The following is a 27,495-nucleotide window of genomic DNA, read 5'->3' on the forward strand; positions in this document are numbered from 1 at the left end:
CTTGAGAGGATCTGCAGTGAAGAAAGGTGGAAAATTCACAAATCTAGGAGTGTGATGTTTGTTGCATCAAACCAAGAAGACCCCAGGCTGTAATTGTGACCAAAGGGGATTGAACGAAGTACTGAAGGAAGGGCCCAAATACTTGTGTCAATGTGATATTTCAGCTTTTTATTTTTAACAAATTTTCAAAAAATGTTTACTTTCCAGCTACAACATAACAAATGCATAAAAAGTGAAGACTTCTTTCTGGAGTCCACTGTAGATCTTGTGACCTGCAATCTGAAAACTTCCCCTCCATTTTGCTCATTTTCTATTATGCAGTACTGACTGATGCTCAAAAGGTCTTTTACCGACGCCAGGCATTGTTGCTATGGTGAAGGGTCAGATTGTGCTTTTCGAGCACAATGTCAATTGCTACTCTAAATCCACTTCACAAATGTAAAAGTGCAGGCCTACTCCTTCATACAAAGTTCTGAGGTCATTGAAAATGTCTTTTTAGTGCTAAAATAAAGCACTTGAAATGCAAACTGAGCATCCATTCTGTTTGTCTCTTTAAAATAATGGTAAAAAAAAACAACATTATCCAATCATTTGCCGAGGAAAGAGCAATTATTCATCACAATTATAATATGCAGTACTTCACAGAAAAATAATTTCTCGCTACAATGCATTTAGTGGATAAAGGGCTAATTTGGTACGGCAGAAGAGGCTTGGATTCTTATTAGTTTGCCAAAATAAAGTGGCAGTGTGATTCAAAATATTAAGTAGATCCAGCATGCTGAGTTAAATCTTGTGCCTGGTCGCTGTCCTCATCCTTCTATGTCTGTTATCTACTTTTGACACTGTCAGTCATCAGATCCTTTTTGCCATTCTCTCTAACCTTGGCAGATGATCTGAGTCCTACCTCTTGGGCAGATCCTACTGTGTATCCAGGTGAGGAGAGATGTCAATGGTGCAGTGCTCAAGCATGAGGGTGCCCCAAGGATTGCTGCCAGGACCCTCTCCTCTTCTCTCTATATATATATTTCCTCACTGGACCCTTTCATCGACTCTCATAGTTTCTTTTATCAGTATTATACTGATGATGCACAGCATGCACTTCAGAGGACCACACTGCATCAGCTACAATCTCTGTTTGTCTTACTGATACTGAAACCTGCATGAAGGAACATCATCTCCGGCTCATCCCGACAAAGACTGACCTTCTTTTTATCCAAGCACATCCATCTATTCAACACCACATCCCTGTTCAGCTTTGCTCATCAAATTTGCCAGGTTTGTGCACTACCTTGGAGTGGGGATCACTGGCGAATTATCCTTCACTGACCATGTTGCTATGGTGTTTCAGTCACCCCTGTACAACATTAGCAAGGCTGTATCTGACAGTGTAATGCCACACAACTCCTGGTCCAGGCCTAGGTCTTGTTACATCTGGACTACTGCAACTCTCTGTACCGGCATGTGTCACCAAACCACTACAAGGGATTCAAAATGCAGAGACACATCTGGTGCTCAACCATCTAAAGTGGGCAGACATGACTTCTCTTTTCGGATCACCACATTGGCTTCCTGTAGCAGCACGTTTTAAGTTCAAATCCTTGATGCTTGCCTATAAAGCAGTCGATGGGTTCAATATACTTGTAGTGTGAAGGCAAGGACCATTGAGGACTAAGGACTGTATGAACATAAGTATATATCCAAAGTCTGAGACAAGCTGCTGTCATGCATGTGCGCAGAGGGGACAGGTTAAGGGCTCTGGTGATGATGCTTTTCTCTGCTCCATTAACCTGTGTCACACACGTGTGCTTAGAAGGAAGTTGAATGGACCTAATGAAGGTAATTTCATGCCAGGCCAGGGGGTGGCGGGGTACACTAAACATTCCTCTGTTATTTCTGCAGATCAAATACGGGAAATTCTGCCTGATTCAGCCTTGATGATGCCACTTCTGATTTCAGCATCAAGAAAGAGATCACTTCTGGTTCCGGGCACAACAGTGGTGTCACTTCTGGTTCTGGGACCAAAAGTGATGTCACTTCCGGTTCCGACCTAAGTGACATCACTTCCTTTATCTAGCCAGTTAAGTTTTAGACTCCAACCCATGCACATCAGTGCTATTCATCAAACCCTTTTGCAGCCAGGGAAATTATACGGGTGGCTGTCCCAAACCTTTTTGAGTGTGTCGAGTCTGGTTATTTCACTCCTGCAATTGCTCTATCCTGGGTATGACATTAATCTGCTGGGAACTTGCAGGGAAAACTTGGGAATTGGTTTCAGGATTGGGACACCAGCCATTTTAAAAAAAACCTCACACTGTTCAGTGTGGTGCTGAGGTGTCACCCGTTGCATGGCTGCACTCGGATCTCAATCCAGGTGGTTCACCGTGTGGTGAGTGTGGCAATGCCCCCAACACCAATTCCATGCGTTGGCAATGTGTAATACGTCCTTCTCTTTGCAGACAGGAAGATTGACAGCTATGCCACCACTGACATCACTTCTGGTGTCCGTCTGACTGGTCCCACCTCATCCTGCTAGGAATAGTCATAACCAGAATCTCCGCCTTCTTCAAATCAGTACACTATCAGACTCCCATCTGAAAAGACATTACTTTAACGCTCTTGAATCGCATTTTGCTCATTTTTGATATCCAACTATATGGGTTTTGACCACGGGTGCCCCATCCCTTCTTACTTTGTCCTCTTGTTCTTACACGGTATATAATTTAGAGTTTGCTATTAATAAAGTGTCAATTACTGCACTGGTTATCTTCCTGCTGTCACTGTAATTAATGCTGAAAAGGTGTAGCCCCGTTTTTACAGTGGACAAACTTCGGCTTCTAAGGTGTGAAGTCTAAATATTCATATCTGGTGAGTATTCTTTAATAGTTAGGGTTTGAATTTCGCATAACATACACTAACGTAACACTTTGGAGGTGGGAGTTGACTTATGTCGACATAAACAGGAGAAGGCGGATGTCAACTAATGTCGACACCCAAGGGGTAGAGGGAAGTATTCAGATGTAAATGTTGACAAAAGTGGCTGTTATGTTACAGGTCGACTATCTCTGCTAGAAGGAACGTTAGCTTCATTGAGTTGACCTCAAATCCCCTGTGCCTGTGTGAGGAGCGTAAAGTACACAACGTCTAAAATGACATTCCCATCAACAGAGTGAAGCAAATGCGGAAAACAATATTTTCATATTATTGCTGAATCGGACTCTGACTTATCGGACTCCGAATATGCCTGGAAGGACGATCCAGACAATGACCCATGGGAGGCAAGCTGGCTACCGGACTTCAAAAATCGACACGGCGTGATAGTGGACACTACAGATTAGCAGCCATTCCATATTTCATGCTGTTTTTTTCAAGAAAGTGCCTTTCAGCTTATGAGTGATGATACAAACAGGTATGTAATAGGTATGTGAACTCCATGTGGTTCAAGGAACATAAAACAGAGCAGAGTGAGATTTGTCAAAAGTAAATATTGTATGTTGATTTATATGTGGTTTGTGTGCTTTTCAGAAAATGTAGGTTTTTGGAACAAATATTCATGCCTAGGCCAAAAAAATGAGCCCTCAAAGAATTACACTTAATTAAGGTTTTATAGTGAAACACAAACTAAGGAGGGTGGCACGGTGGCGCAGTGGTAGTGCTGCTGCCTCGCAGTTAGGAGACCCGGGTTCGCTTCCCGGGTCCTCCCTGCGTGGAGTTTGCATGTTCTCCCCGTGTCTGCGTGGGTTTACTCCGGGTACTCCGGTTTCCTCCCACAGTCCAAAGACATGCAGGTTTAGGTGGATTGACGATTCTAAATTGCCCTTGGTGTGTGAGTGTGGGTGTGTGTGTCCTGCGGTGGGTTGCCCTGCCGGGATTGGTTTCTGCCTTGTGCCCTGGGATTGGCTCGGATTCAGCGGGTTGGAAAATGGATGGATGGACAAACTAAGGAATAGTGCTTAGCCTCTGAGGTTGCATATGTCAATGTCAATTTATTTATATAGCACATTTAAAACAACATAGGAATGCTGTGGCCAAAGTGCTTTACAATAATAAAATAAAGGAAAACAAACAAATAACATAAATAAAAATAAAATATATGAACATAAATAAAATACATAATAAATAGAAGTAATGTTACATAATCACAATGTTGAAACCATCAGTATTACTGAATGTTACGGAATGCAAGTGAATAGAAATGAGTCTTTAATCTCATTTTGAAGAGTTCATTTATAGACGACTCCTTTATGTGATGAGGTAGAGAGTTCCACAGGTGAGGAGCAGCAGCTGTAAAAGTCCTGTCTGTCCCCCTTAGTTTTACACTCGGTACGAGGGACAACAAGAGACAACTGACCAGAAGATCTAAGCACTCTGGATAGCTGGTGTAAAGCACACAATTCAGATAAATGGACAGAAGCAAGCCCATGTAAAGATTTAAAAACTAGCAACTAGATTTTAAAATCAATTCAAAAACTGACAGGCAGCCAGTGTAAAGAAGCTAAAATTGGAGAAACAGAATCAGACTTTCTTGCCCCAACCAGAAAGCGAGCGGCAGCATTCTGGACCAACTGTAACCTGCGTATCAGGGATTTGCTAATCCCAGAATAGATCGAGTTGCAGTAATCAAGGCGAGAGAAGATAAAAGCATGAGTAGCTTCTTGCATATGAAATGTTATTTATGTAACAAACGCTAAGATAGCTATTTAGCCCCTGAGGTTTTATTATAAATCATAATTAAACAGCACTTAACCTCTGAGGTTACAGATTAAAAGTATTAGCCATGGTCACCTTGCTTTCTAGAGCTATAAAAAGTAAAGCTTTACAAGTTATAGTAAGTCAGGCTAACTCAAATATTACAGTAATTTACACCTTATTAAAAGTAGTCTTTTCGACTAAAAGCAATAAATTGGAGTCTGATTAACGGCCCATGCTCCTTTTCCATTGTTGGTTAGAAGACATCAGCCTGTAGAGAAACTGGGTGAGTTAACACATCTGTCTAAACTCAAGGCCAAACTGCACTATCACGGCTCTTTTTAGATGCCACTCACCTGTCTCGAAAACCTCGCCAGCTCCTGTCCTTCTCGCTCTGCTCCCTCTTTAAGATGTTTCCGGTCTTTGTAACCTCGGTAGTTGCTCTGAATTTTCACAGCCGCCTGTTCTTCCTCATGATACTGCTGTGGACCTTCGTCTTCAGAAGCGGATGGCTGTTTCACCGACGTCTGAGCTACGCTAGCAGTTCCCTGTCTTTGGCCCATTTCCTTTTGTTCTTTAAGTCTCTTTCTTTCTTGCTGCCCCCTGTAATTACTCTGGATCACTGTGGCCGCTTTATCCTCATCGAGCTCTGTAGGCGAGTCTTCCTTGGTAGTTTGCTCATCGGAGTCTCTTTCGATGGGTTCTTTGTACTTCTTGTTTGGTATTTTGCCTTCTTCCTGCAACCTCTTTCTCTCTTTATGCCCCCGATAATTACTCTGAATAACCACAGCAGCTTTGGTTTCGTCCTCAACCTGTCCATTTATTTCAGAAGCTTCGCTCCCAGAGTTTACAGAGTTTTCAAGTGTTGACTTTTGAGATAACTTCTTGCTGCGACAGGGAATCTTCCCCTCTTCCTCGAGCTTCTTTCTTTCTCGATGGCCTCTAAAATTGCTCTGGATAACAGTAGCAGCTTTGACTTCTTCCTCGCTGTTATCTGTCTGATCATTGTCTTCAGCGACATCCGCTATCCTTTCACTTGCCTCTTCTGTAACCGATGTGGCATCCTCTAAACTGATATTATAATTTTGATGTCTCTCTTTAAAGCGCTTTCGTTCTCTGTATCCCCTGTAATTGCTCTGAATAACTACAGCTGCCTTAGCATCTTCGTCTTCATTAACGTGAGTCTCATAAACACCATTCTCAATTATGTTTGTGTCACAAGATGACACTTCATCAGTCTTTGCTTTCCTTGATTCTTCTTCTTTTAACATAGTTTCCCTAATAAAAAAAGAAATACAGAAAAAGTTATTTCTATATATGTTGTGATGGACGGCACGCGTCGGTGGGTGTCCCCACCAGGAAGGAAGGACTGAAGATCATTACCTGGCCAGGAGGTCACTATAATGGACAAAAAGTTAGAGGCAATCAGCTTGGACTATCTGCTTCCCCCTCCCAGGGCTTCAGCAGGCATACGGACAACCACAGGGCATGCTGGGAACTATAGTGCCACGGAGCAGCCCTGATGGGTTCCATGGGTGTTGACAGGGGGTGCTACTGGGATTCACTGTACCTAATCTTTAAGACTTCCACTTGACCCGGAAGTGGTTCCAGTTGGGATATAGCGGGTCCGCGGATCTAAACGAATGGCCATTTTTTAAAATAAATAATTGCCGCACTCATGGCTTAAGGAGGGGCTGTGGTAGTGTGGCGGGAGTGGTTCCCTGGCGCGATACGGGCGTGGGCGTTTCCGCACTGAAGTGCACAGGTGAGGGATCACCCGTGTCCGTAATTGATTTCGGGAGCTACTGATCGCCACACTTGTGCCACTCAAGAATTTTCCATTAGCATTGATAAACTCCTGTGAGGCCTCAATAGGGTATTTGGATCATTAGCTTGTTGCAGGATGAAGCACAGTCCAGTGAGTTTGGAGGCATTGATGGGAAATTAAGCAGATCAGATGTTTCTACACACCACTGGCATCAGCAGTTCCATCATCAGTGAAGAGAAGTGTGCCAGGACCTGTGGCAGCCATTCACGCCAAAGTCAGAACATCCCCAGCACCATGTTGAACAAATGAGGTGGTCTGCTTTGGGTCTTGGGCAGTTCCTTTTCATCTCCACACTTCACACTCACTATCTCTCTGATGCTGGCTCATCTTTGTCTTGTGTCTACAAGACCTTTCTCCAGAAGTCTGCCTGCTCTTTGAAGTCCTTTATATAAACTGCAATCTGGCCACCCTGTTTTTGTGGCTAACTAGTGGTTTGCATCTTGCAGTTTGTCCTCTGTATTTCAGTTCTCTTCTGCTGATAGTCGTCTCTGACACGTCCACATCGACCTCCTGAAGGCTGTTGCAGAGGCGTGGGGGGATTTTTATTTACAATAGTGAGGATTTTTCTGTCATCAGCAGTGGTGGTCTTCCTTGGCTTACCAGTTCATTTGTGATTACTGAGCTCACCAGTGTCTTCTTTCTTCTTCATGATATTCCAGACAGTTGATTTAGGTAATTGTCAGGTTTACTAATGTCTCACATTATTTTACTCTTGTTTGTTAGCCTCATAATGGCTTCTTTGACTTTCATTGGCACAGCTCTTATCCTCATGTTGAACAATGGCAACTACAGACTCCAAAGGGTAAAAGCAAACTGAGGTAGCTTAGGAAGCCATGAAGCACACCTGAGGAATCACAAACACCTGCAACACCAATTGTTCCAAATATTATGGAGCCCTGAAATGGAGGGGACCTTGTAGAAAAAGTGTTGTCATTTCTATATGCTGTGACCGAAATGCATGCTGTGTATTATGGCCGGCAGCTTATCCCAGCCAATACCCCCAAGCCGCCAGGTGGAGCCCTCCCTGCAACGTGGAGATGCCCCGAATTCCAGCAGGGCATCATGGACCATGGAGTTTCCCTTCACAGCCCTGCTGGATACCGTGGGAGCCAACTGAGGATGCTGCGATTTGGGGGGGCTCAAGGATTTATATTCTCCATATAGCTTGGAAGTACTTCCATGTCACGAGGACAGAAGAAATAAAGTACTTCCGGGCTGAAGAAAAAGAAGAGTTTTCACAAGACCCGAAAGTGTTGGGTAATCACATGGACTGAGGAATCAGAAGCACTTCCAAAGACTATAAAGGACTGTGGGAAATCCCAGACGGTTGAGCTGAGTTGGGAGGAAGGGTGGCAACGTGTCTGGTAGTGGAGGATTGTATTGAATTATTGATTTATTATTGTGTTTATGAGTATAGTGGAGTGGAGGGTCCTTTGTGCACTGTATTGTACAAATAAATTAATTATTTGGACTTTTATCTGGTGTCTGGCGTCTGGTCCGAGGGTTCAAGGGGAAGACAGCGCCCCCTATCTGTCACAGCAAAGAACTTTTAATGAACATCTGCAATGTGCAATTTAATTCCAATGTCTGAAGTGCTTGTAATGTTAATCTCTGGAGTACAGGGCTAAATCAAGGAAAAATGGGTCTTTGTCCCAAACATTATGAAAGGCACTGCAGATAGATAGATAGATAGATAGATAGATAGATAGAAAAGACACATTAATTTAAGTATAACAGATCACAAAATTACTTACATGCACTGCAGATAGATAGATAGATAGATAGATAGATAGATAGATAGATAGATAGATAGATAGATAGATAGATAGATAGATAGATAGATAGATAGATAGATAGATAGATAGATAGATAGATAGATAGATGAAAAGACACGGACAGCTGGGACCCATGCACGGCCGGGACATCCCTTTGACACTAGATCCGGGGGAGCATCCATGGGATCCACGCTACTTCCCCCTGAACACTTGGTGGCAGCCCCCCTGGGTTGCATCGGGGCCACAGGAATGGGACTTCGGAGCTCATCCCTATTGGGTTCCGTGGTCACCACCAGGGGGAGCTACAAGTGTGGGCGGTAAGGCAGCCACACCCGGAAGTGCAGCCTAATTAGGTTAATTGCCACCTGAAGTACTTCCGGGTGGGCTATAAAGGGAACCTGCAGCCATTACTCAGCGCGCCAAAGTTGGGAGGAGGAGGACGAAGCTGCCTGCAAGAAGTGAAGGAAGAATTTTAGTATTGCTGTTTTGATTTTGGGTTTGTGTGCTTTTTGGGACTGTGCTGTGCCTGTTGGACATGGGGAAGACATGACAAAAAAAAAAATAAATTTGCCTTTTCATTTACACATGTCTCTATTGTAAGTCTGTGTCAGGCTGGGCACTTATATAGTGCCTTTCACAATAGATAGATAGATAGTTAGATGCATCTAAAACTAACTAGTAGGCTCAAATTACCCCCACGATTTATCTCCTGCTATTGTTCTAGACAGCTTGGTGTCCATTGTTTGCATTGCTTTCAATCTCTTTTTCGTCCTTCTCCCAAGCTCACAGACATTATATTTGTCCCTCCAGAATAAACTATATATATTATTTTGAATATTACTATTGGAGATTTTTTTTAAAGAAAGCAGTCAATATTTGTGCTAATCACATCACGTACATACAACTGTAAATAACTAAAAGAAGAAATGAGCTTCACTGTAGCTGCCACCTCATTCTTTTTAGCCATGAGAGGGAGTAATTTGTGTTGACAGTCTGTCTACTTCACTTTGATGCCTGTGCATTATGTCTGCCTATTGTGCGTTTCTAGCATTTTTTCCAGTTAATGGACAAATTATCTTTCTCATTTGAAGCTCCTGCTATACACTATTCTACAGGTCTGAAAATCAAATAAAGTTTAAAATAAAAAAGCAACACACAAATTGTTGTTAAGACAACAAAACATCTTTTTGTTTAGCTAAAGCAATGTCATCTTTTGTTTCTGGAAGTACTACGTCATGTATGACAATGCCTATAAAAAGTAATCACTTCCATGGAAGGCTTTCCGTTCAATTTTATTATTAGGCAGGTGGTGTGGTGCACTGGTTAAAGCTTTGGGATTCAAATATAAGGTTTTGGGTACAAATCCCACTGCTGACACTGTGTGACCATGAACAAGTTCTTTACCTGCCTGTGCTCCTCGTAAAAGAAATGAAACCAGTTGTATCTGTTGTCATTCATGGGCGCCTGAGGATAGGGTCGTCTTAATGTGTGGGCACGCTGGGCAGTCACCCGGGGGCCCCACAAGCATAGGGGCCCTATGCTAATCGATGTATGTACTTATATTTTTATTCCTGTAAGAGGTTATGTATGTAGGGGACCCAGTGCACTGCTTTGCCCGAGGGCCTATAATGCTGTTAAGCCTGAGGATCACATTGCAGGGTAGGACAAGGTGTTCCAATAAACAGCCGAGACAAGAGAGGGCGCCAAAGCTAACCATAACCTTTTTCTTCCCTAGCTCAGAGGAATCGGCCATAAAGGGCAACTCTGTCACACCCCTACTCAAGTAAGCCACGCCCCTTAAGGTCGGGACAGCGTAAAGCTAAGAGCTCATGGTCGATGGCGTCTCAGATGATGGGACATCATCCTGCATGCACAAGCTTCACGAAGCAAAATCATTTGGGAGAGCTGATTATTTAGAAAAGCCATCAAGGCTACAATGGCAGTGATTCTGCCTCATTTTATTATGCTCATTTTTATTTTAATTTTGGGACAATTGCACTAAATGTGGAGGCCTGGTAGGCTCCCCAAATTTTTTTTTAAGTTCTCCTGGTTCTCGCTTACCGCCTCCACCCTTCACACTGTCAAATGTTGTAAGTCACCTTGGATGAAGGCATCAGCCAAATAATAATAATTGTTACAAAATATTGAATCTCAGTGGATGTAATTTGCCCTTTATGATGCTGATCAAGAGAAATTAAGAGTGTTTCACCTTACACTCCAAATCGTAACCTTAGATCTCCAAATGAGTGTCTGCTTATAATTCCCAGAGTGAAACCTAAAAAAGAAGTGGTGAGGCGGCATTCTGCTGTTATGTACCTAAAAGCTGGAATAGCTGACTGATAGAAATACGGTGGAGCACTTTAAAAAACGGCTAAAAACCCATTATTGTAAGATGGCTTTCTCATAATTTCATTTTAGTGTAACCCTGATATGCTTTTTATTCATCCATCTATTGTCTAACCTGCTGAATCCGAATAGGGTCACGGGGATCTGCTGGAGCCAATCCCAGCCAACACAGGGCACAAGGCAGGAACCAATCCTGGGCAGGGTGCCAACCCACCGCAGGACACACACAAACACACACTAGGGCCAATTTAGAATCGCCAATCCACCTAACCTGCATGTCTTTGGATTGTGGGAGGAAACCGGAGTGCCGGAGGAAACCCACGAGACACGGGAGAACATGCAAACTCCACGCAGGGAGGACCCGGGAAGCGAACCCGGGTCACCTAACTGCGCTACCCACTGTGCCACCGTGCCGCCCTATGCTGTATATGCATTTCATTATCATTTTTTTTTTCATAATCTGCACTAACCCCTACTTTCTCTGCTATTCTCTTTCCGGTTTTCTGTGGTGGCGATCTGTGACACCACCACCACCTGATCAAAGCACCGTGAAGTCCCTAAATTAATGGACTGAAGGCCAGAGGTCCACATGACAATCACCATGAAATTCTTCCATGTGAAGCCTGAAAACCATGAGGACTGACTGAGATCATTTATGGTAGGTAGAATGCCCAGTGGGGGCTGGCTGGGTGGTCTCGTGACCTCGGAACCCCTGCAGATTTTGTTATTTTTCTTCATCCCTCTGGAGTTTTTTGTTTGTGTTATTTTCTGTCCTCCCTGGCCATCAGACCTTACTTTATTCTTTGTTACTTAGTATTACCTAATCTTATTGTCATAGTTTTCTTTTTTCTTTCTTCATCTTGTAAAGCACTTTGAGCTCCATCATTTGTATGAAAATGTGCGGTAGAAATAAATGTTGTTGTTGTTTAATCTTAAAGTGAAAACAGATCACCATCTGTTACTTTTTATCAGTCTTCCAAACCCACAAATCCAGAGCAGGGTCACAAGAAGCAAGCATCCCACATGTTGTCCCCATGTCTGCGTGGGTTTTCTCCTGGTGCTCTGGTTTCCTCCCACAGTCCAAAGACATGCAGGTTAGGTGCATTAGCGATCCTAAATTGTCCCCTAGTGAGTGCTTAGTGTGTGGGTTGTGGAAGACGAATGTTCTCTTCGTTCCCTTGTACTAATTCATGTCTGAGAAGTAAGCTTTACTAAACCATGTAATAGCATGCTTTGTTTTAGCAAACAGAAAGATGTTTGTGCAAAGGACTCAAGGTCGGAGCATTCCACACATGAGTCTGCCTCATCACGTTTTCCCTTAGCTTACATCTGAACGCCATAACATAAGGAGCCAAGAAATCAAGTTGCACAAGGGGCGTTGAAGGGGCTCAAGGTTTGTGTATAATAAAGTGTTGACTGTTACATTTTATAATGATATTAAATCACGCATTCTAGGGGTATAAAAACTTGCCCCACCCAACAGACGGGGTTCAGAAGAGCCCTGACACTGTCATGTACATTTGATTGTCTGCTTTTCTGAAACTCTTCTCACCGTGACTCTGAAAAATAAAGCTGCTTTATAACCGCACCTGCTGTCGGGTCTGAGATTTCGTCCACAGGGTGTGTGTGCCCTGCGGTGGCCTGGAGCCCTGCCTGGGATTTGTTTCTGCCTTGCGCCCAATGCTGGCTGGGATTGGCTCCAGTGGACCCCCGTGACCCTGTGTTAGGATATAGCAGGTTGGGGAATGACTGACTGACTGACTACTGTGGTATCATCAGCAAATTTAATTACGGTATTCATGCAGGTTAGGTGGATTGGCGATTCTAAATTGGCCCTAGTGTGTGCTTGGTGTTTTTGTGTGTGTCCTGCGGTGGGTTGGCACCCTGCCCGGGATTGGTTCCTGCCTTGTGCCCTGTGTTGGCTGGGATTGGCTCCAGCAGACCCCTGTGACCCTGTGTTCAGATTCAGCGGGTTGGAAAATGGATGGATGGATGAATGGGTGAATGGGGCTGTCATTATTATATTTGTTGCACTGAACTCACTCTTAATCTCCATTGAAGTTGGTTCATTAAGGTTTTTAAATCCTAATATTTATAATAAGCCTAAAGACGCCACTATTAATATTGTGGCGCATGCCTGGGGCCCTTGCCCGGCCGGGACACCACTACTCTGGAAGGACCTGGGAAGGGAGCATATCCAGAGCATTATCTCCCCCAGAGGCACTAGGTGGCAGACCCCCTGGGTTCCAGCAGTACCTCAGACTCCTGCAGGGCTCCAAGGGAGCTGGAGTTTGGTGCAGGCCTGTTGGGGTCCATGGGCACTGCCAGGGGATGCTACAGCTGCTGCTGAGCCCCTGATAGCAGCTCTTCCACCACACCCAGTAAACGGGCACCAGGAGCCACTACTCCAGTAGACAGTGCAGGGTGGGAGAAGACTAAGCTTGCCAGGAGGAGTGGAAGAGAGTGAAGGCAAAGAGAAAAAGAAGAGTGTTGTGTGATTTTGCTGTACTGAACTGTGCTGTACTTGTGGGAAACGGGGGAAGGCGTTTCCCACGAGGAAAAGGGAAACAAAATAAACCCGTGTGCTCGTACTTGTGTGTCTGTGTGTGTTGGGATTGGGCAGCAGGAGCGCCCTCTGCAGGCCATAATATACATGCATTTTTGAATTTCCTATAAATAGCATCTGCAGTGGGCTGGCACCCTGCCCGGGGCTTGTTTCCTGCCTTGCGCCCTGTGTTGGCTGGGATTGGATGGATGGATAGCATGAGAAGGTTTTGGCTCTCTGTGGATCAAACAGATTTAAAACATATGTGATTAATGACTTTATGTACCTTGAATGCTGGATTTGATATGATGTTCTTTTGTACTGTGCTTTGTCAGAATGTTTTGAACTGTCAAATCAAAAATCATTCACTTTATTCAATAAGGCGCTAAATCATTTTTACATATGAACCACACAGCACGTTGTAGCGATGAATAAGAACACATACTTTTTCCTTCTGTAGCTTCTCCTGTCCTTGTGTCCTCTATAGCACGCTTGAATCTTCACAGCCGCCTTGTTTTTCTCATCGACCATTTCCCCATACTGCTTCCTGTACAGATAGCCCCTGCAAACTGAGAAGACAACAAATCTTATTTGTGGACAAATTGTGTAGTCCTACAGATTGTTAATTAAAGAGTAAAAGTCTAGATTACGTACAGTCCACCCAGTGCAAAAAACTTAATTGAAAATGCAGCATCAATGCACAGACTTGGAGACGTTCATCTTGAGCGCTGCTGGGTTACTGAATGGTAATGGAGCCCTATGGTAGCCTGGTGGGCTGGGAGTGGTGCAGCATGTGATGTGGCAAGTACAATATTTTATTTTTTATAACAGCATAAGAACTAAAGAAATTTGACACATGAAAGGTGGCCATTCAGTCCATGAAGCCCCTTTGTTTAGCTAATAGCTAAGCTGTCCTAATGTCCTCTCCAGGTCCTTCTTAAAGGTTTGTCAAGGTTTCTATTTTAACTACATGTCTCAGAAATTTTTTCCAGATTTCCACTACTCTTTGAATAAAGAAGTGTTTCCTGAATTCACTCCTAATTGCACCTCCCCTTAATCTGCACAGGTGTCCTCGAGTGCGTGATTCACTTTTTAAGTTGAATAAATCATTCTGCTGGATCTACAGGTATGTTCTCAGTGCTTTTGACAATTCTGAAGACCTGGATGAGGTCCCCATGCAGTCTGTTCTGCTTGAGATTAAACAGGCCTAATTATCCACCTTAATAAAAGAATAAGTGTCTTTCTATGTGTCTGACTTTGTGCTATGTCCCTGTCATTCTAACACAAATATTTTAGGTAATAAAATGCATTGCAGTTGTCATTCCAATGATTGCTGCATCACAAACATTAATATTGCATTTAGGAATACAATACTAAATGTCATATAACAAAGACATATATGCATTGCATTTGTCATTCCAACAGGTGGCACACCACAAACATGTGCAGTAATAAATGCAATGCATTTGACATTCCTATGGATGCTGCCTCACAAACCTTAACACTGGTTTTATGAATACCATACCAAAGGGCATATAACAGAGACATACACATTGTATTTGTCTTTACAATAGATGGGGCAACACAAACATTTTTATTAGTAGAATGCATGGCATTTGTCACTCCAAACATTCACAATGCTTTTACAAATCCCATACCAAATGGCATATAACTGAGCCATATGCATTGCATTTGTTATTCCAACAGATGGCACATCACAAACATTAACACTGCTTTTATCAATCCCATATCAAATGGCATATAACATAGACATAAGCATTGCATTTGTCATTCCAACAGATGGTGCATCACAGATATTTTTAGTAATGAAATGCATTGCATCTGTCATTCCAATAGATGGCACATCACTAACATTCACACAACTTTTAGGAATTCCCATACCAATTAGCATACAGTATAACTGAGATATATGCATTGCATTTGTCTTTCCAACAGATGGGGCATAACAATCATTTTTAGTAATAGAATGCATTGCATTTGTCATTCCAATAGTTAGTGCATCACAAACATTAACACTGCCTTTACAAATCCCATAGCAAATAGCATATAACTGAGTCATATGCATTGCATCTGTCATTCCAACAGATGGCGCACCACAAACATTTTCAGTAAAAATAAATATTGCATTTGTTATGCCAGTAGATGACATATAACAAACATTAACACTGCTTTTATGAATCCCATACCAAATGGTATATAACAGAGACATATGGTTTGCATTTGTCATTCCAACAGACGGCACATCACAGACATTTTTAGGAATAAATGGCAATGCATTTGTCAATCCAATAGATGGTGTATTACAACTATTAACACCTCTTTTACGAATCCCATACCAAATGACATATAACAGACTGTAAACGTTAATGCTGAGGTCTATGTTGGTTATTTAGATTACAACCCATCTTAAACGGGCAGCACAGCTGCTTTAATGTGCTAATTAAGACTTCAATAGCAATCTTCTGCTACACTTCGACCCTAAAAAAACCCCTTAAAAAGAAAAATACGAGTTCTGTTGGTTGATATCGGTAGGGCACGAACAGAGCAGGGGGTCTATCAATTGTATGTGATTGTAGATTTGATGTTAAAAGTTTTTTAATCAAAATACTGTGGTGGGCTGACGCCCTGCCCAGAATGTGTTCCTGCCTTGCAGCCTGTGTTGGCTGGGATTGGCTCCAGCAGACCCCCGTGACCCTGTGTTAGGATATAGTGGGTTGGATAATGGTTGGATTGATGTATACTCAAAATAAGATTTAGTAACCTTTAATACCTTAAAATGTAACAAAATGTACAGGAAACAATTAAAAATAAACCTGTAAAAGATGTATAACAAAGTCAAACCATAACATAACATAACTTCTTCGTATGGAGAATCTATGCACATTTTCCTTGCACTCATATTCCCCAACGATGCACACAGTCACAGTTTTGAGCATCTGCTTCACTAGCGATTCACCAATCAAAAAACAGAACTCCCTAAAGCCCACCCCCTGACACCCTGACAGGTGAAAAGGACACACCTCTGATATATACAGCACCATATCATCTGCATATAGAGAAATTTTCTATTCAAGTCCTTCTCTGATAATCCCCTTTATCTGATAAGCATCTTGACAGTGAACTGCCAGTGGTTCAATGGCGATTGCAAATAGCAGTGGTGACAGGGGCATCCTTGTCTGATACAACGTTCTAGTTTAAAATAATCTGAACAAATGTTGTTAATACAAACAGAAGCTTCTGGATTGGTGTACAGTAGTTTGATCCATGCAAAAATATTCGGGCCAAACCCAAATGTCTCTAATGTAATGAAAATGTAGTTCCGTTCAATCATGTGAAATGCTTTTTCTGCATCCAACGATAATAATATCTTTGGGGTGTTTGACTTTGCAGGTGAATATATTACATTAAACAGGTGTTGAAGATTGGAAGCTAAGTGTCGACCTTTAATTAATCCAGTTTGATCTTGTGATATTAACGAAGGCAGCACTTTCTCCATCCTTCTAGCTAGGACTTTGGAGAGTATCTTAACATCATTATTCAGAAGTGAAATTGGTCTTTATGATGCACATTGTAATAAGTCCTTATTTTGTTTAGGAAAGACGGTGATTAATGCTTGGCGAAACATTTGAGGTAGAATTTGATTGTCTCTAGCTTCTGTAAATGTTGCTAATAAGAGGGGAGCTAGCTGAGTGGAGAATTTCTTATAAATTTCGACAGGGTAGCCATCAGGGCCTGCTGATTTCCCACTCTGAAGTGACTTTATAGCATCTAGTAATTCTGATAGTGCCAGAGGTTTATCCAATTCCTCTGCATTAAAAGTATCTATTTGTGGTATCTGTAATGTATCAAGAAATGCATTAGATTATGTGTTGTCTTCTTTAAACTCAGTATATTTTCATGGTCAATGATTTTATCTCCGTTTGTGTTGGTGATTGATGGGATTGTATTGCGAACTTCTTGCTTGTGGATTTGTTCAGCTAAGACAGCATTTCTCAACCATTAAGTATTTGCGACCTGAGTTTTCATAACAGTTTTAATCACGCACCCCCTAATGTTTTTTCGAAAGGAGCCCACTAATACCAATTTGATCTTTTTTAATTAATGATATATCATAGATGCATATTTTATTATACCTACTTAACTTTTATCAACATTTATCTAACTATATTTATGTTTCTAGTATCAGAATGTAGTTTAAGTTAATTTGTTTTGGTTTCAATAGATGTATTTTTCATATTTTCAATTCTTGTTTTCATTTTTTCAAATCTTCACACCCCCCTAGGGGGACCCACCCCACAGGCTGAGAACCACTGAGCTAAGAGCTTATTAGCTCTTATGTATATATCAGACCCACAAAATACTGTGACTGCAGTCCTAACAGTACTTAAAGAATTTCTGGTCTTAGAATTAATCTGAATAAAAGTGTGTTCTTTCCACTGAATTCTCACGCATATAATATTAGATTAGATACTCTACCTTTTATCACGGCAGAACAGTTTAAATACCTCGGGGTAAATATCACAAGTAAACATAAAGCTCTTTATCAACAAAATTCCGCTGTCTGTATGGAAAAAATTAAGAAAGACTTGCATAGGTGGTCAACCCTTCATCTCACTCTAGCTGGAAGAATTAACACTGTTAGGATGAATATCCTTCCTAAGCTTCACTTTTTATTTCAAAACATTCCAATACACATCAATAAATGATTTTTTAAGCAATGGGATTCAGCAATAACCTCATTTATTTGGAACTCAAAACATCCACGCATCCAAAGAGCAACCCTACAAAGACCTAAGGCAGAAGGTGGCATGGCTCTACCCAACTTTCAGTTTTATTGCTGGGCAGCAAACATACAAGCCACAAATAGATGAACACACACAGGCTTCGTCCGCAATAGAAATAAAATCCTGCAGTACTTCTTTATACTGTATTCCCTGCTTTGTGCCCCAATAAATGAAAGTTATCGCCGATATACTAATAACCCAATTGTGCTTCACTCACTCAGAACACGGAACCAATGTAGAAAGTATTTTAAGATGGAGAAGCTTTTATCTGTGGCACCTCTGCAAGAGAACCACCTCTTTTAACCCTCGCAAACATATGCAGTTTTTAATATCTGGAAAATATTTGGGATTAACTTGCTTAGAGATCTTTATATAGACAACATCTTTGCATCCTTTGAACAATTACATTCCAAATGTAACTTTCCAGCAACACATTTCTTTCACTATCTTCAAATTAGAAACTTTGTCAAACAGAACCTGCCTGAGTTTCCTCATCTCCCACCCTCCTCTCTGCTGCTCAGTTTCGAGGACTCGGACAGAATTTCTGCAATATATAAAAATATTTCACAGTACCTTCCTTTCAAAGATCCAAGAGGATAATGGGAAAAGGATCTCTCACTCAACATATCAGAAAAGGAGTGGAAGGTAGCAATGCAGAGAATTCACTTGAGCTCCATATGTGCAAAGCATACAATTATTCAACTCAGAATTATATATCGAGCACATCTGTCTCGCTTAAAACTGTCCAAAATGTTTCCAGGGCGAGACCCAACCTGCGAACATTACAATTGAGTCCCAGCCTCAATGGGTCACATGTTTTGAGCCTTCACCCAATTAACATCATTTTGGACCAACATTTTTAAGTGCCTTTCAGACAGCCTTGGTGTCCCAATCCCTCCTAACCCACTAGCAGCTGTGTTTGGGGTTCTTCCAGATGGGTTTAAAGTGGAGAAGGACAAACAAATTGTGATTGCATTCACTACACTACTGGCACGCAGACTTACAGTGGTGTGAAAAACTATTTGCCCCCTTCCTGATTTCTTATTCTTTTGCATGTTTGTCACACCAAATGTTTCTGATCATCAAACACATTTAACCATTAGTCAAATATGACACAAGTAAACACAAAATGCAGTTTTTAAATGATGGTTTTTATTATTTAGGGAGAAAAAATCCAAACCTACATGGCCCTGTGTGAAAAGTAATTGCCCCTTGTTAAAAAATAACCTAACTGTGGTGTATCACACCTGAGTTCAATTTCCGTAGCCACCCCCAGGCCTGATTACTGCCACACCTGTTTCAATCAAGAAATCACTTAAATAGGAGCTGCCTGACACAGAGAAGTAGACCAAAAGCACCTCAAAAGCTAGACATCATGCCAAGATCCAAAGAAATTCAGGAACAAATGAGAACAGAAGTAATTGAGATCTATCAGTCTGGTAAAGGTTATAAAGCCATTTCTAAAGCTTTGGGACTCCAGCGAACCACAGTGAGAGCCATTATCCACAAATGGCAAAAACATGGAACAGTGGTGAACCTTCCCAGGATTGGCCGGCTGACCAAAATTACCCCAAGAGCACAGAGACGACTCATCCGAGAGGTCACAAAAGACCCCAGGACAACGTCTAAAGAACTGCAGGCCTCACTTGCCTCAATTAAGGTCAGTGTTCACGACTCCACCATAAGAAAGAGACTGGGCAAAACGGCCTGCATGGCAGATTTCCAAGACGCAAACCACTGTTAAGCAAAAGAACATTAGGGCTCGTCTCAATTTTGCTAAGAAACATCTCAATGATTGCCAAGACTTTTGGGAAAATACCTTGTGGACTGATGAGACAAAAGTTGAACTTTTGGAAGGCAAATGTCCCGTTACATCTGGCGTAAAAGGAACACAGCATTTCAGAAAAGAACATCATACCAACAGTAAAATATGGTGGTGGTAGTGTGATGGTCTGGGGTTGTTTTGCTGCTTCAGGACCTGGAAGGCTTGCTGTGATAGATGGAACTATGAATTCTACTGTCTACCAAAAAATCCTGAAGGAGAATGTCTGGCCATCTGTTCGTCAACTCAAGCTGAAGCGATCTTGGGTGCTGCAACAGGACAATGACCCAAAACACACCAGCAAATCCACCTCTGAATGGCTGAAGAAAAACAAAATGAAGACTTTGGAGTGGCCTAGTCAAAGTCCTGACCTGAATCCAATTGAGATGCTATGGCATGACCTTAAAAGGCGGTTCATGCTAGAAAACCCTCAAATAAAGCTGAATTACAACAATTCTGCAAAGATGAGTGGGCCAAAATTCCTCCAGAGCGCTGTAAAAGACTCATTGCAAGTTATCGCAAACGCTTGATTGCAGTTATTGCTGCTAAGGGTGGCCCAACCAGTTATTAGGTTCAGGGGACAATTACTTTTTCACACAGGGCCATGTAGGTTTGGATTTTTTTCTCCCTAAATAATAAAACCATCATTTAAAAACTGCATTTTGTGTTTACTTGTGTTATATTTGACTAATGGTTAAATGTGTTTGATGATCAGAAACATTTTGTGTGACAAACACGCAAAAGAATAAGAAATCAGGAAGGGGGCAAATAGTTTTTCACACCACTTTATATTGCTGAACTGGAAGAATCCTAACTCTCCTCTTTTAAGCCAGTGGGTAACCGATGTTTAATATTATTTGAAATTGGAAAAAATCTAATTCTCAGTTAGATGATCTGTGCAGAACTTTTTCAAAACCTGGCAGGATCTAATGAATAACATTTTAGAATAAGCTCTTAAAGCACAGAGGAAGTAGATTCTCTTCCCATTTCTTTATCTTCTCCATTTATCTTTATCTGCCAATTAAACTCATCAATTTATTTATTTCTACTAGCTTTAAGTTTTACTCCGTTGGCCATGCTCTCTTTCTCAGGGGTGGGGGTTGATTTGTTTTCAATCCTATTTTTTGTAAAAATCGATCTATTTGTATTACAATAAAATCAATAAAATTAAAAAAAAAGGGACACACCTCACAGTTTTCATTTCAGGTTGTATTATAAAGACAAAAAACTGCATTTGCAGTTCAGCAGAAATCATGAGCTGCGGGACAAGCTGAATCCCAATACAAGATTCAAAGGCATCCTTACCAGCCTGCAGCTGAGTAATGAATTTCTCCATCTTAATTTTATTCTTCTCTTGAGGATGGTCTTTTCGGACTTTGTATCCTCTGTAAGCTTTTGGAAAAGAAGAAAAAAAGCATTGCATGAATGAATTTGGAATTGTATTAACACAAAAATGAAATATTGACATATGCCATTACATTGTATTCTAAGATCTCCTTAATCTGAGTCAGAGCCACAGGGGGTGGAGCCCCTTCTGGTAGCGTCTGTGAATTCCACTGGGAGAAGCCCCTCTTTAGCACTATGCTTACACCCAGAAAAATGAGGGGAAAACGCTGGAGTTGTTTTCAACAATAAAAAATGTAGTTACATGTAACAGAAGCTCGCAAATACCAAAACATCAACATAAATACAGTAAGAAAGGCCTGTTGAGTGTCCACTACTCTACTGATGCAGATGTGCATATTCTTCATGTGAGATATCTGGAAATAGTCAACAATGAACAGTCTGATGTTGCAGTCGGGACAATATATGTGTTTTTTTGCACACTTTTCTTATAATATTTTTTCTGTTGCTTGCACATGAGAGGACAGAACATCAATGCCTGATCTACACAATGGATACACCGATTGTGTTACTGTAGGCCACTACAATGCAAGGCTTAGTGACTTCGATGTTTTCCTTGACACAAACATTAATAGTTGTAGTATTGTGGATGATGCCAAGGTGACTTGTCCTTCTACTTGTTTGCAATCAATTTGCCTTTATGCCCCATAGATACTGCAAACCTGCTGCAGCAATACATGACTTAATTCTCCAGGCATATCACTGTGGTTTGGTCATGCAGTGCCTTATGTATCAGTTTCACTATTCGTCTGAACGTCTGATGACCAATTCACCTTGTCGTCACTACTGTTTGATTCAACTAATGGTTAAGTGTCATCTTGTTCTAAAATTTGCTTTACAACTTATCATTTACACTCCATTGTGTTTTAGCTGATGGCTCCTCCCCACTCATGAATATGGATGAGTTACCTAAGAGTGGCAGAATGCACAGAAATCAGCATGATGTTATTTCATCCACTAGATGGCAGCAGAATACTGTCCTGGGAGATATTTGGGCTTTACAATACAAAGTGGATCATTAAATGTCACCCCAAATATGAATCAGGCTTAACCAAAACTATATAGAATTCCAAGCCTGAGCCATTTTCATAGTTAAAGCCAAGGAGGTTAGTAAAGTATCTATCTATCTATCTATCTATTGTGGCGAGTTGCTGGGGCTACGACCCAGCTGGGATGCCTGGAAGGACCGGAAGGTGGCATGTACGTCCTCCAGCCACGAGGGGGCAACCGTCCTGGAAAAGAGGAGGACCACAGGAGAGGAATAAGGAGGCTTATGCCTATTGGAACCTGTGGCCACCGCCAGGGGGCGCCCCGAGTCTCAGAGGGCCAGGGATTGATTTACTTTTGCCACACCCGGGAAGATGTAGGAGAATCCCTCTATGGACGCCCGGAATGCTTCTAAGTGCTCTTCCACCACACCAGGAAGTGACGTCAGAGGGAGCACATCCGGGTGAAAATAAAAGGGCCCACATTCCTACAGTTTGGGAGCTAGAGTCGGGAGTGGGAGCAGGACAAGGCTCCCATGGAGAGACAGAGGAAAGGTGGTCCAAGGGACAGAGTGAGAGAGGCCTGGTATCAAGGTGATTGGGGCAAGAAGACTGTGCGGGACTGAGTTGTATTAAAGGTGGAGGAAAAAATAAAAGACCTTTTGATACCATCTGTCTGATGGTGTCCGGGCATGTCTCACACTATCTATCTATCTATCTATCTATCTATCTATCTATCTATCTATCTATCTATCTATCTATCTATCTATCTATCTATCTATCTATCTATCTATCTATCTTATTCGTGTGAACGTCTGATGACCAATTCACCTTGTCATTACTACTGTTTGATTCAACTAATGGTTAAGTGTTATTTTGTTCTAAAACTGGCTTTACAACTTATCATTCACACTCCATTATGTTTTAGATGTTGGCTACACCCCACTCATGAATATGGATGAGTTACCTTAGAGTGGCAGAATACAGCAGAATACTGTCATGAGAGATATTCGGGCTTAACACTGCAAAGTGGATCACTAAACGTCACCCCAAACCTGAATTGGGCTTAACCGAAACTACATAGAATTCCAAGCCTAAGCTATGTTTAGAGTTAACTCCAAGGAGGTTAGTAAAGTATCTATCTATCTATCTACCTACATGGTCTGCTGTCCCTGCCCAGATTGGCCCCATTTCCTTTATCATGCAGGAAGTCAATGCAATGTAGAGATCGGAGGGAGACTCCATATCAAGGCTGTATGCACTCCTGACCCAGTAGATGGCAGCATCCTTGAGTTTCTGTACCCATTCGAACACCTGCAGGAAACGTTGGGAATTGTAATCCAGTGGGGCAATTTTGTAGGGGTACATGAGTGTCACCAGGACTTTATGGGACTTTGGTATAACCTGGAAGTGCTTCCAACAGGCAATGCCCTGTAACTGGAAATGCTCCCTGGTCTTCATTAAAAAAAAGTGCACTGCCTTGACCAGGCAGATTAGAACGGGGAGAAGAGGCAGGCAAGACTCATCTGGGAGGAGCAGTGAAGAGATGAAAAAAGAAGAATGGTTGTTATTGCTATATGGAGGTATATTCTACTGAAGTGCTATCTTCGGTTTGCACCACACATGTCTACTGGTACTGCAGCCAAATAGCTCTATCTTTGATTTGTTTGTCCAGAGCATATTGTTCCAGAAGGCCTGGTCTTCATTTAGGCTCAGAAGCCAGCCCACCGATTCTGAAGGTCCCTTACTTACTTAATCTTCTATCTTCGATGGAAACACCACTACCTGGGCCTTAGTCTGATCATCCTTAAATCGAGTGGCTCAAAACCTCAAGGTGGTCTAACCTTAATCCCCCAACCCACCCCTTAGTGTGATCATCATCAAACCTAGCAGCTCAAAACGTTGTGCATTGGAGGACCTCCTCATAGGTTTTGTCGAGGTTTGTAATAACCTGCTAGAATGGGGGGGCTGTACTATGACTAACCCTGTCATCTCCTTCTTTCCTTAAAGTGCAGAGAGCCCGCCCAGTAACGGCAACTGACCCTGTCCCTTTCCATTCTGCCACCATTAAAAACCTGAACCTTCAGGAACGAGGTGTCATTATTGGCAAGAGTGACCCACCGGATGAAGCTCTGCTGCCATTGCGACTTCGGCTAACCCGCCCAACAAGCCTTAACTCTTTCAGTGCGGATGTCGACTTCTATCAAATGGAAGTGGCAATAAGCTGTAAACGCTGACAAAACACACCATTATGTTTTACTTGGACTCCCAGTGCTAGAAGGAAAGTGAGCTCCATTGGTTTGATCGAGATTCCCTGCGCTTGTGGGAGTAAGCGAGGTGAAAACAACGGCAAAAATGGCATCGACATCTGGCGAGAGATCAAAGTGACTGTGTAAAGCAAAATAGTCCGTGGATGACGTTTTGCATATTATCGGCTGAATTGGACTCTGACTTCTCAGATTCTGATTTTGATACAAGTGATTGAAAACGAACGTGAGGTACCAGCATCAGCTGATCACAGTGACGAACAGGTACGTGTAGCTGACGCACCTATGGCAATGTCTGCCTGGGAGGACCGTCACTTACAATGATAAGAGGTACAAACCAGATCGCGGCGCACTACCAGAGGTGGGTAGAGCAGGCAAAAATTGCACTCAAATAAGAGAAGCATTACTTCAGAATAATATTACTCAAGTAGAAGTAAAAAGTAGTCATCCAAAAAATGACTCAAGTAAGAGTAAAAAAGTATTTGGTGAAAAGACTACTCAAGTACTGAGTAACTGTTTGATCATAATAAATGATCAATTTTTTAGAAATGTTGTAATAAGACAGACAAAAATATAAAATAATGTGCAAATTCTGCTATTTCCAAATAATAAAATAAAAAATTTAGTAACAATAAATAACATCTTTACAAAATAAAGATGCACAAATAACACAAAGTTCCAAATCTCAGTTTTTTACAACAAAGCTTTTGAAGCAAATACCTACAGTAGATAACATTTATGTTTGAACAGTGCAGACTACTTACAGTGACGAGATCTCCTGTACACTGATATTATAATACTGTCATATTCACTTGCCGTCCAAATAGCACAGCTGATAGAAAATAACATTAGAAGAAGGCAGCTTGTGCACGTACAAGAAGTCTCACTTTACCAGGACTGTCTGTGTCTCTGCATGTTTGGTTAAGACGTGTTTGTTCTTCACTCAGTGAAGTGATGGTTAAGCTTCAGCAGGAGGTGGCAGTGAACAGGAGCCCTGCATGACTAAAAAGTCTCTCACAGGCTGCGGACGCAGGAAGTTTGTGTGTGGTCATGTGACTGCATGGCTACATCTGATTGGTGAAACAGAGTCATGTGATTATTGTTGCTACGTCTGATTGGTGAAACAGTCATGCAGTAGCTCCACTGGCGGCTTCTCTCTGGCAAAAATATAGCGTATCTAATGTGTAAATGGAAAAAAAGTAACGAGTCGAGTGTTGCTCAATGTAGCGGAGTAAGAGTAGTGTTTCTTCTTCACAAATGTACTCAGTCAGTCTGTCATTTCCCAACCCAGCTATATCCTAACACAGGGTCAAGGGGGTCTGCTTTAGCCAATCCAAGCCAACACAGGGTGCAAGGAAGGAGCAAACCCTGGGTAGGGTGCCAGCCCACCGCAGGGCACACACACACACCCAGCACACACCATGGACAATTTAGGACCTAACCTGCATGTCTTTGGACCGTGGGAGGAAACCGAAGTAAAAGTAAAAAGCATGGTGCAGTAAAACTACTCTTAGTAGTAGAATTTCTTTTTAAAGTTATTTAAGTAAATGTAACGGATTAAATGTAACTCGTTACTACCCACCTCTGCGCACTACGACTGCATACGGCTAATTGTTAATTGTTTCATTTGGATGCCCCACATCAAGGGATGCACACGCCAAAGAGCGTTTCGTTTCTTTCGTTTCGCCTCTCGTGTCCTCGAACGATGAAAGGGACGACCCGGGTGGCATCCCAAATTTTCTTGCTTTGTGGAACTGTCATTCCTACACCTTCCCACAATGCCTTGCTTGCTCACTCAGTTGTTTTCTGGCCCACCCACGTTGCAATTTCTCCACAGTTTTAAAAATTCCAACTTCACCTCTGAGGGTAGTTACCAGTTCTGGTATTTAAATCCAAAGCTGTATAACCACCGCATTTCTGAAACAACAGGAACGACATTTGAAACCATGCCCGCCTTCCCGCCGTGATCCCCTGCAGGCTACACGGGTTAAGATGATAGCAAACATTTGTGGATCCTTTAGGTTAAGTTAAATTGTCTCGTTATTCCAAAGGCTGGTCAAATTTAGTTTCAGCTCCGGAAAGAGAAGTGAGCAAGCTTTGAATTCTTCAGAAAATGAAGGTTTCATGGACCGTTTTAACCCATTATGACCTCGATTAGTCTGACTCATTTCTCGAAATGGCATTTTGCGTATGAGATGTAACGGCTTACTAATTAAATCTGTCACTCTTAATTTTTTACAGATAATTTGCAATTAAAACAATGCTCTGCTGTCTTCTAATGCTCCAAGATAATAGATGCCTTTATATTTCTGACGTGGAGATGCCTGACTTCCAGAGGTTATCTTTTTTTTTCCCCATGCGTAATTCAGTCATTTTGTCATTCTTCTCATGTGTGCCATACAGCACTCTGGAAAAAGAAATACTGGGTGTCATTATGTACCGCAGAATGGAGGACGGGCACACCGCTGTGCCCAATGTTGTGTGCACGGAACGCAGAGGATTTCGTTCTCCTCACCGTCATGTCTCATTATGCTCCCATGTGACATTATGCGCTTGCAGACTGCCTGATGTTTTTATTTTCTAAGGACTTTTATTTTAATTGATGTAACCGAAGGAGGTAAATTGACAACTCTTCTTTTTGTTTTCAGTGTGACTTTTTGAGTGATCTGTGCACCAATATGAAAGTAGAGCTGTCTATGTAAAAACAGATGTGTTAAAATGGGCACAACGCATGACTAGTGCATTCGTCACATAGTAAATGCCCCTGTGAGTACCCTCGGAGTGAAAAAAGAAACAAAAAAAAGTGTTACAATTCTGCATTTAGTAATACAGATTGAGTATCCTTAATTTGAATTGCACGAGACTGGCATCAGCTAAAAGTGTGAAGTATTTGCATATATATTGTGGTCACCCACGTGAAGGAAAGTGGACAAAGCAGCAATTTTTTGTGGTGCCAACACGGCCATCCCTGTTTACTGATAATGTCTGGCAAAAAATCAATGTTTGATGGCGTGAGAAAAACAACAAAAGC

At 41.9% G+C, this 27,495-nt stretch overlaps 1 protein-coding gene across 2 annotated transcripts in view; it reads right to left on the bottom strand.

Annotated features, from left to right (window-relative positions):
- myo3a (myosin IIIA) overlaps positions 1-27,495 on the bottom strand; it is a 390,102-nt gene that overhangs the window by 78,107 nt on the left and 284,500 nt on the right. For both annotated transcript variants that reach the window (XM_039753913.1, XM_039753915.1), the window contains 3 exons: positions 21,113-21,199; positions 13,626-13,749; positions 5,043-5,964 (listed from right to left, as the gene is read on the bottom strand). In XM_039753913.1, coding sequence (XP_039609847.1) covers positions 5,043-5,964; positions 13,626-13,749; positions 21,113-21,199 — 1,133 coding nt within the window. The remainder of the gene's footprint in view (positions 1-5,042; positions 5,965-13,625; positions 13,750-21,112; positions 21,200-27,495) is intronic.

Source organism: Polypterus senegalus, chromosome 5 (assembly GCF_016835505.1).
Source record: "Polypterus senegalus isolate Bchr_013 chromosome 5, ASM1683550v1, whole genome shotgun sequence".
Classification (NCBI taxonomy): domain Eukaryota; kingdom Metazoa; phylum Chordata; class Cladistia; order Polypteriformes; family Polypteridae; genus Polypterus; species Polypterus senegalus.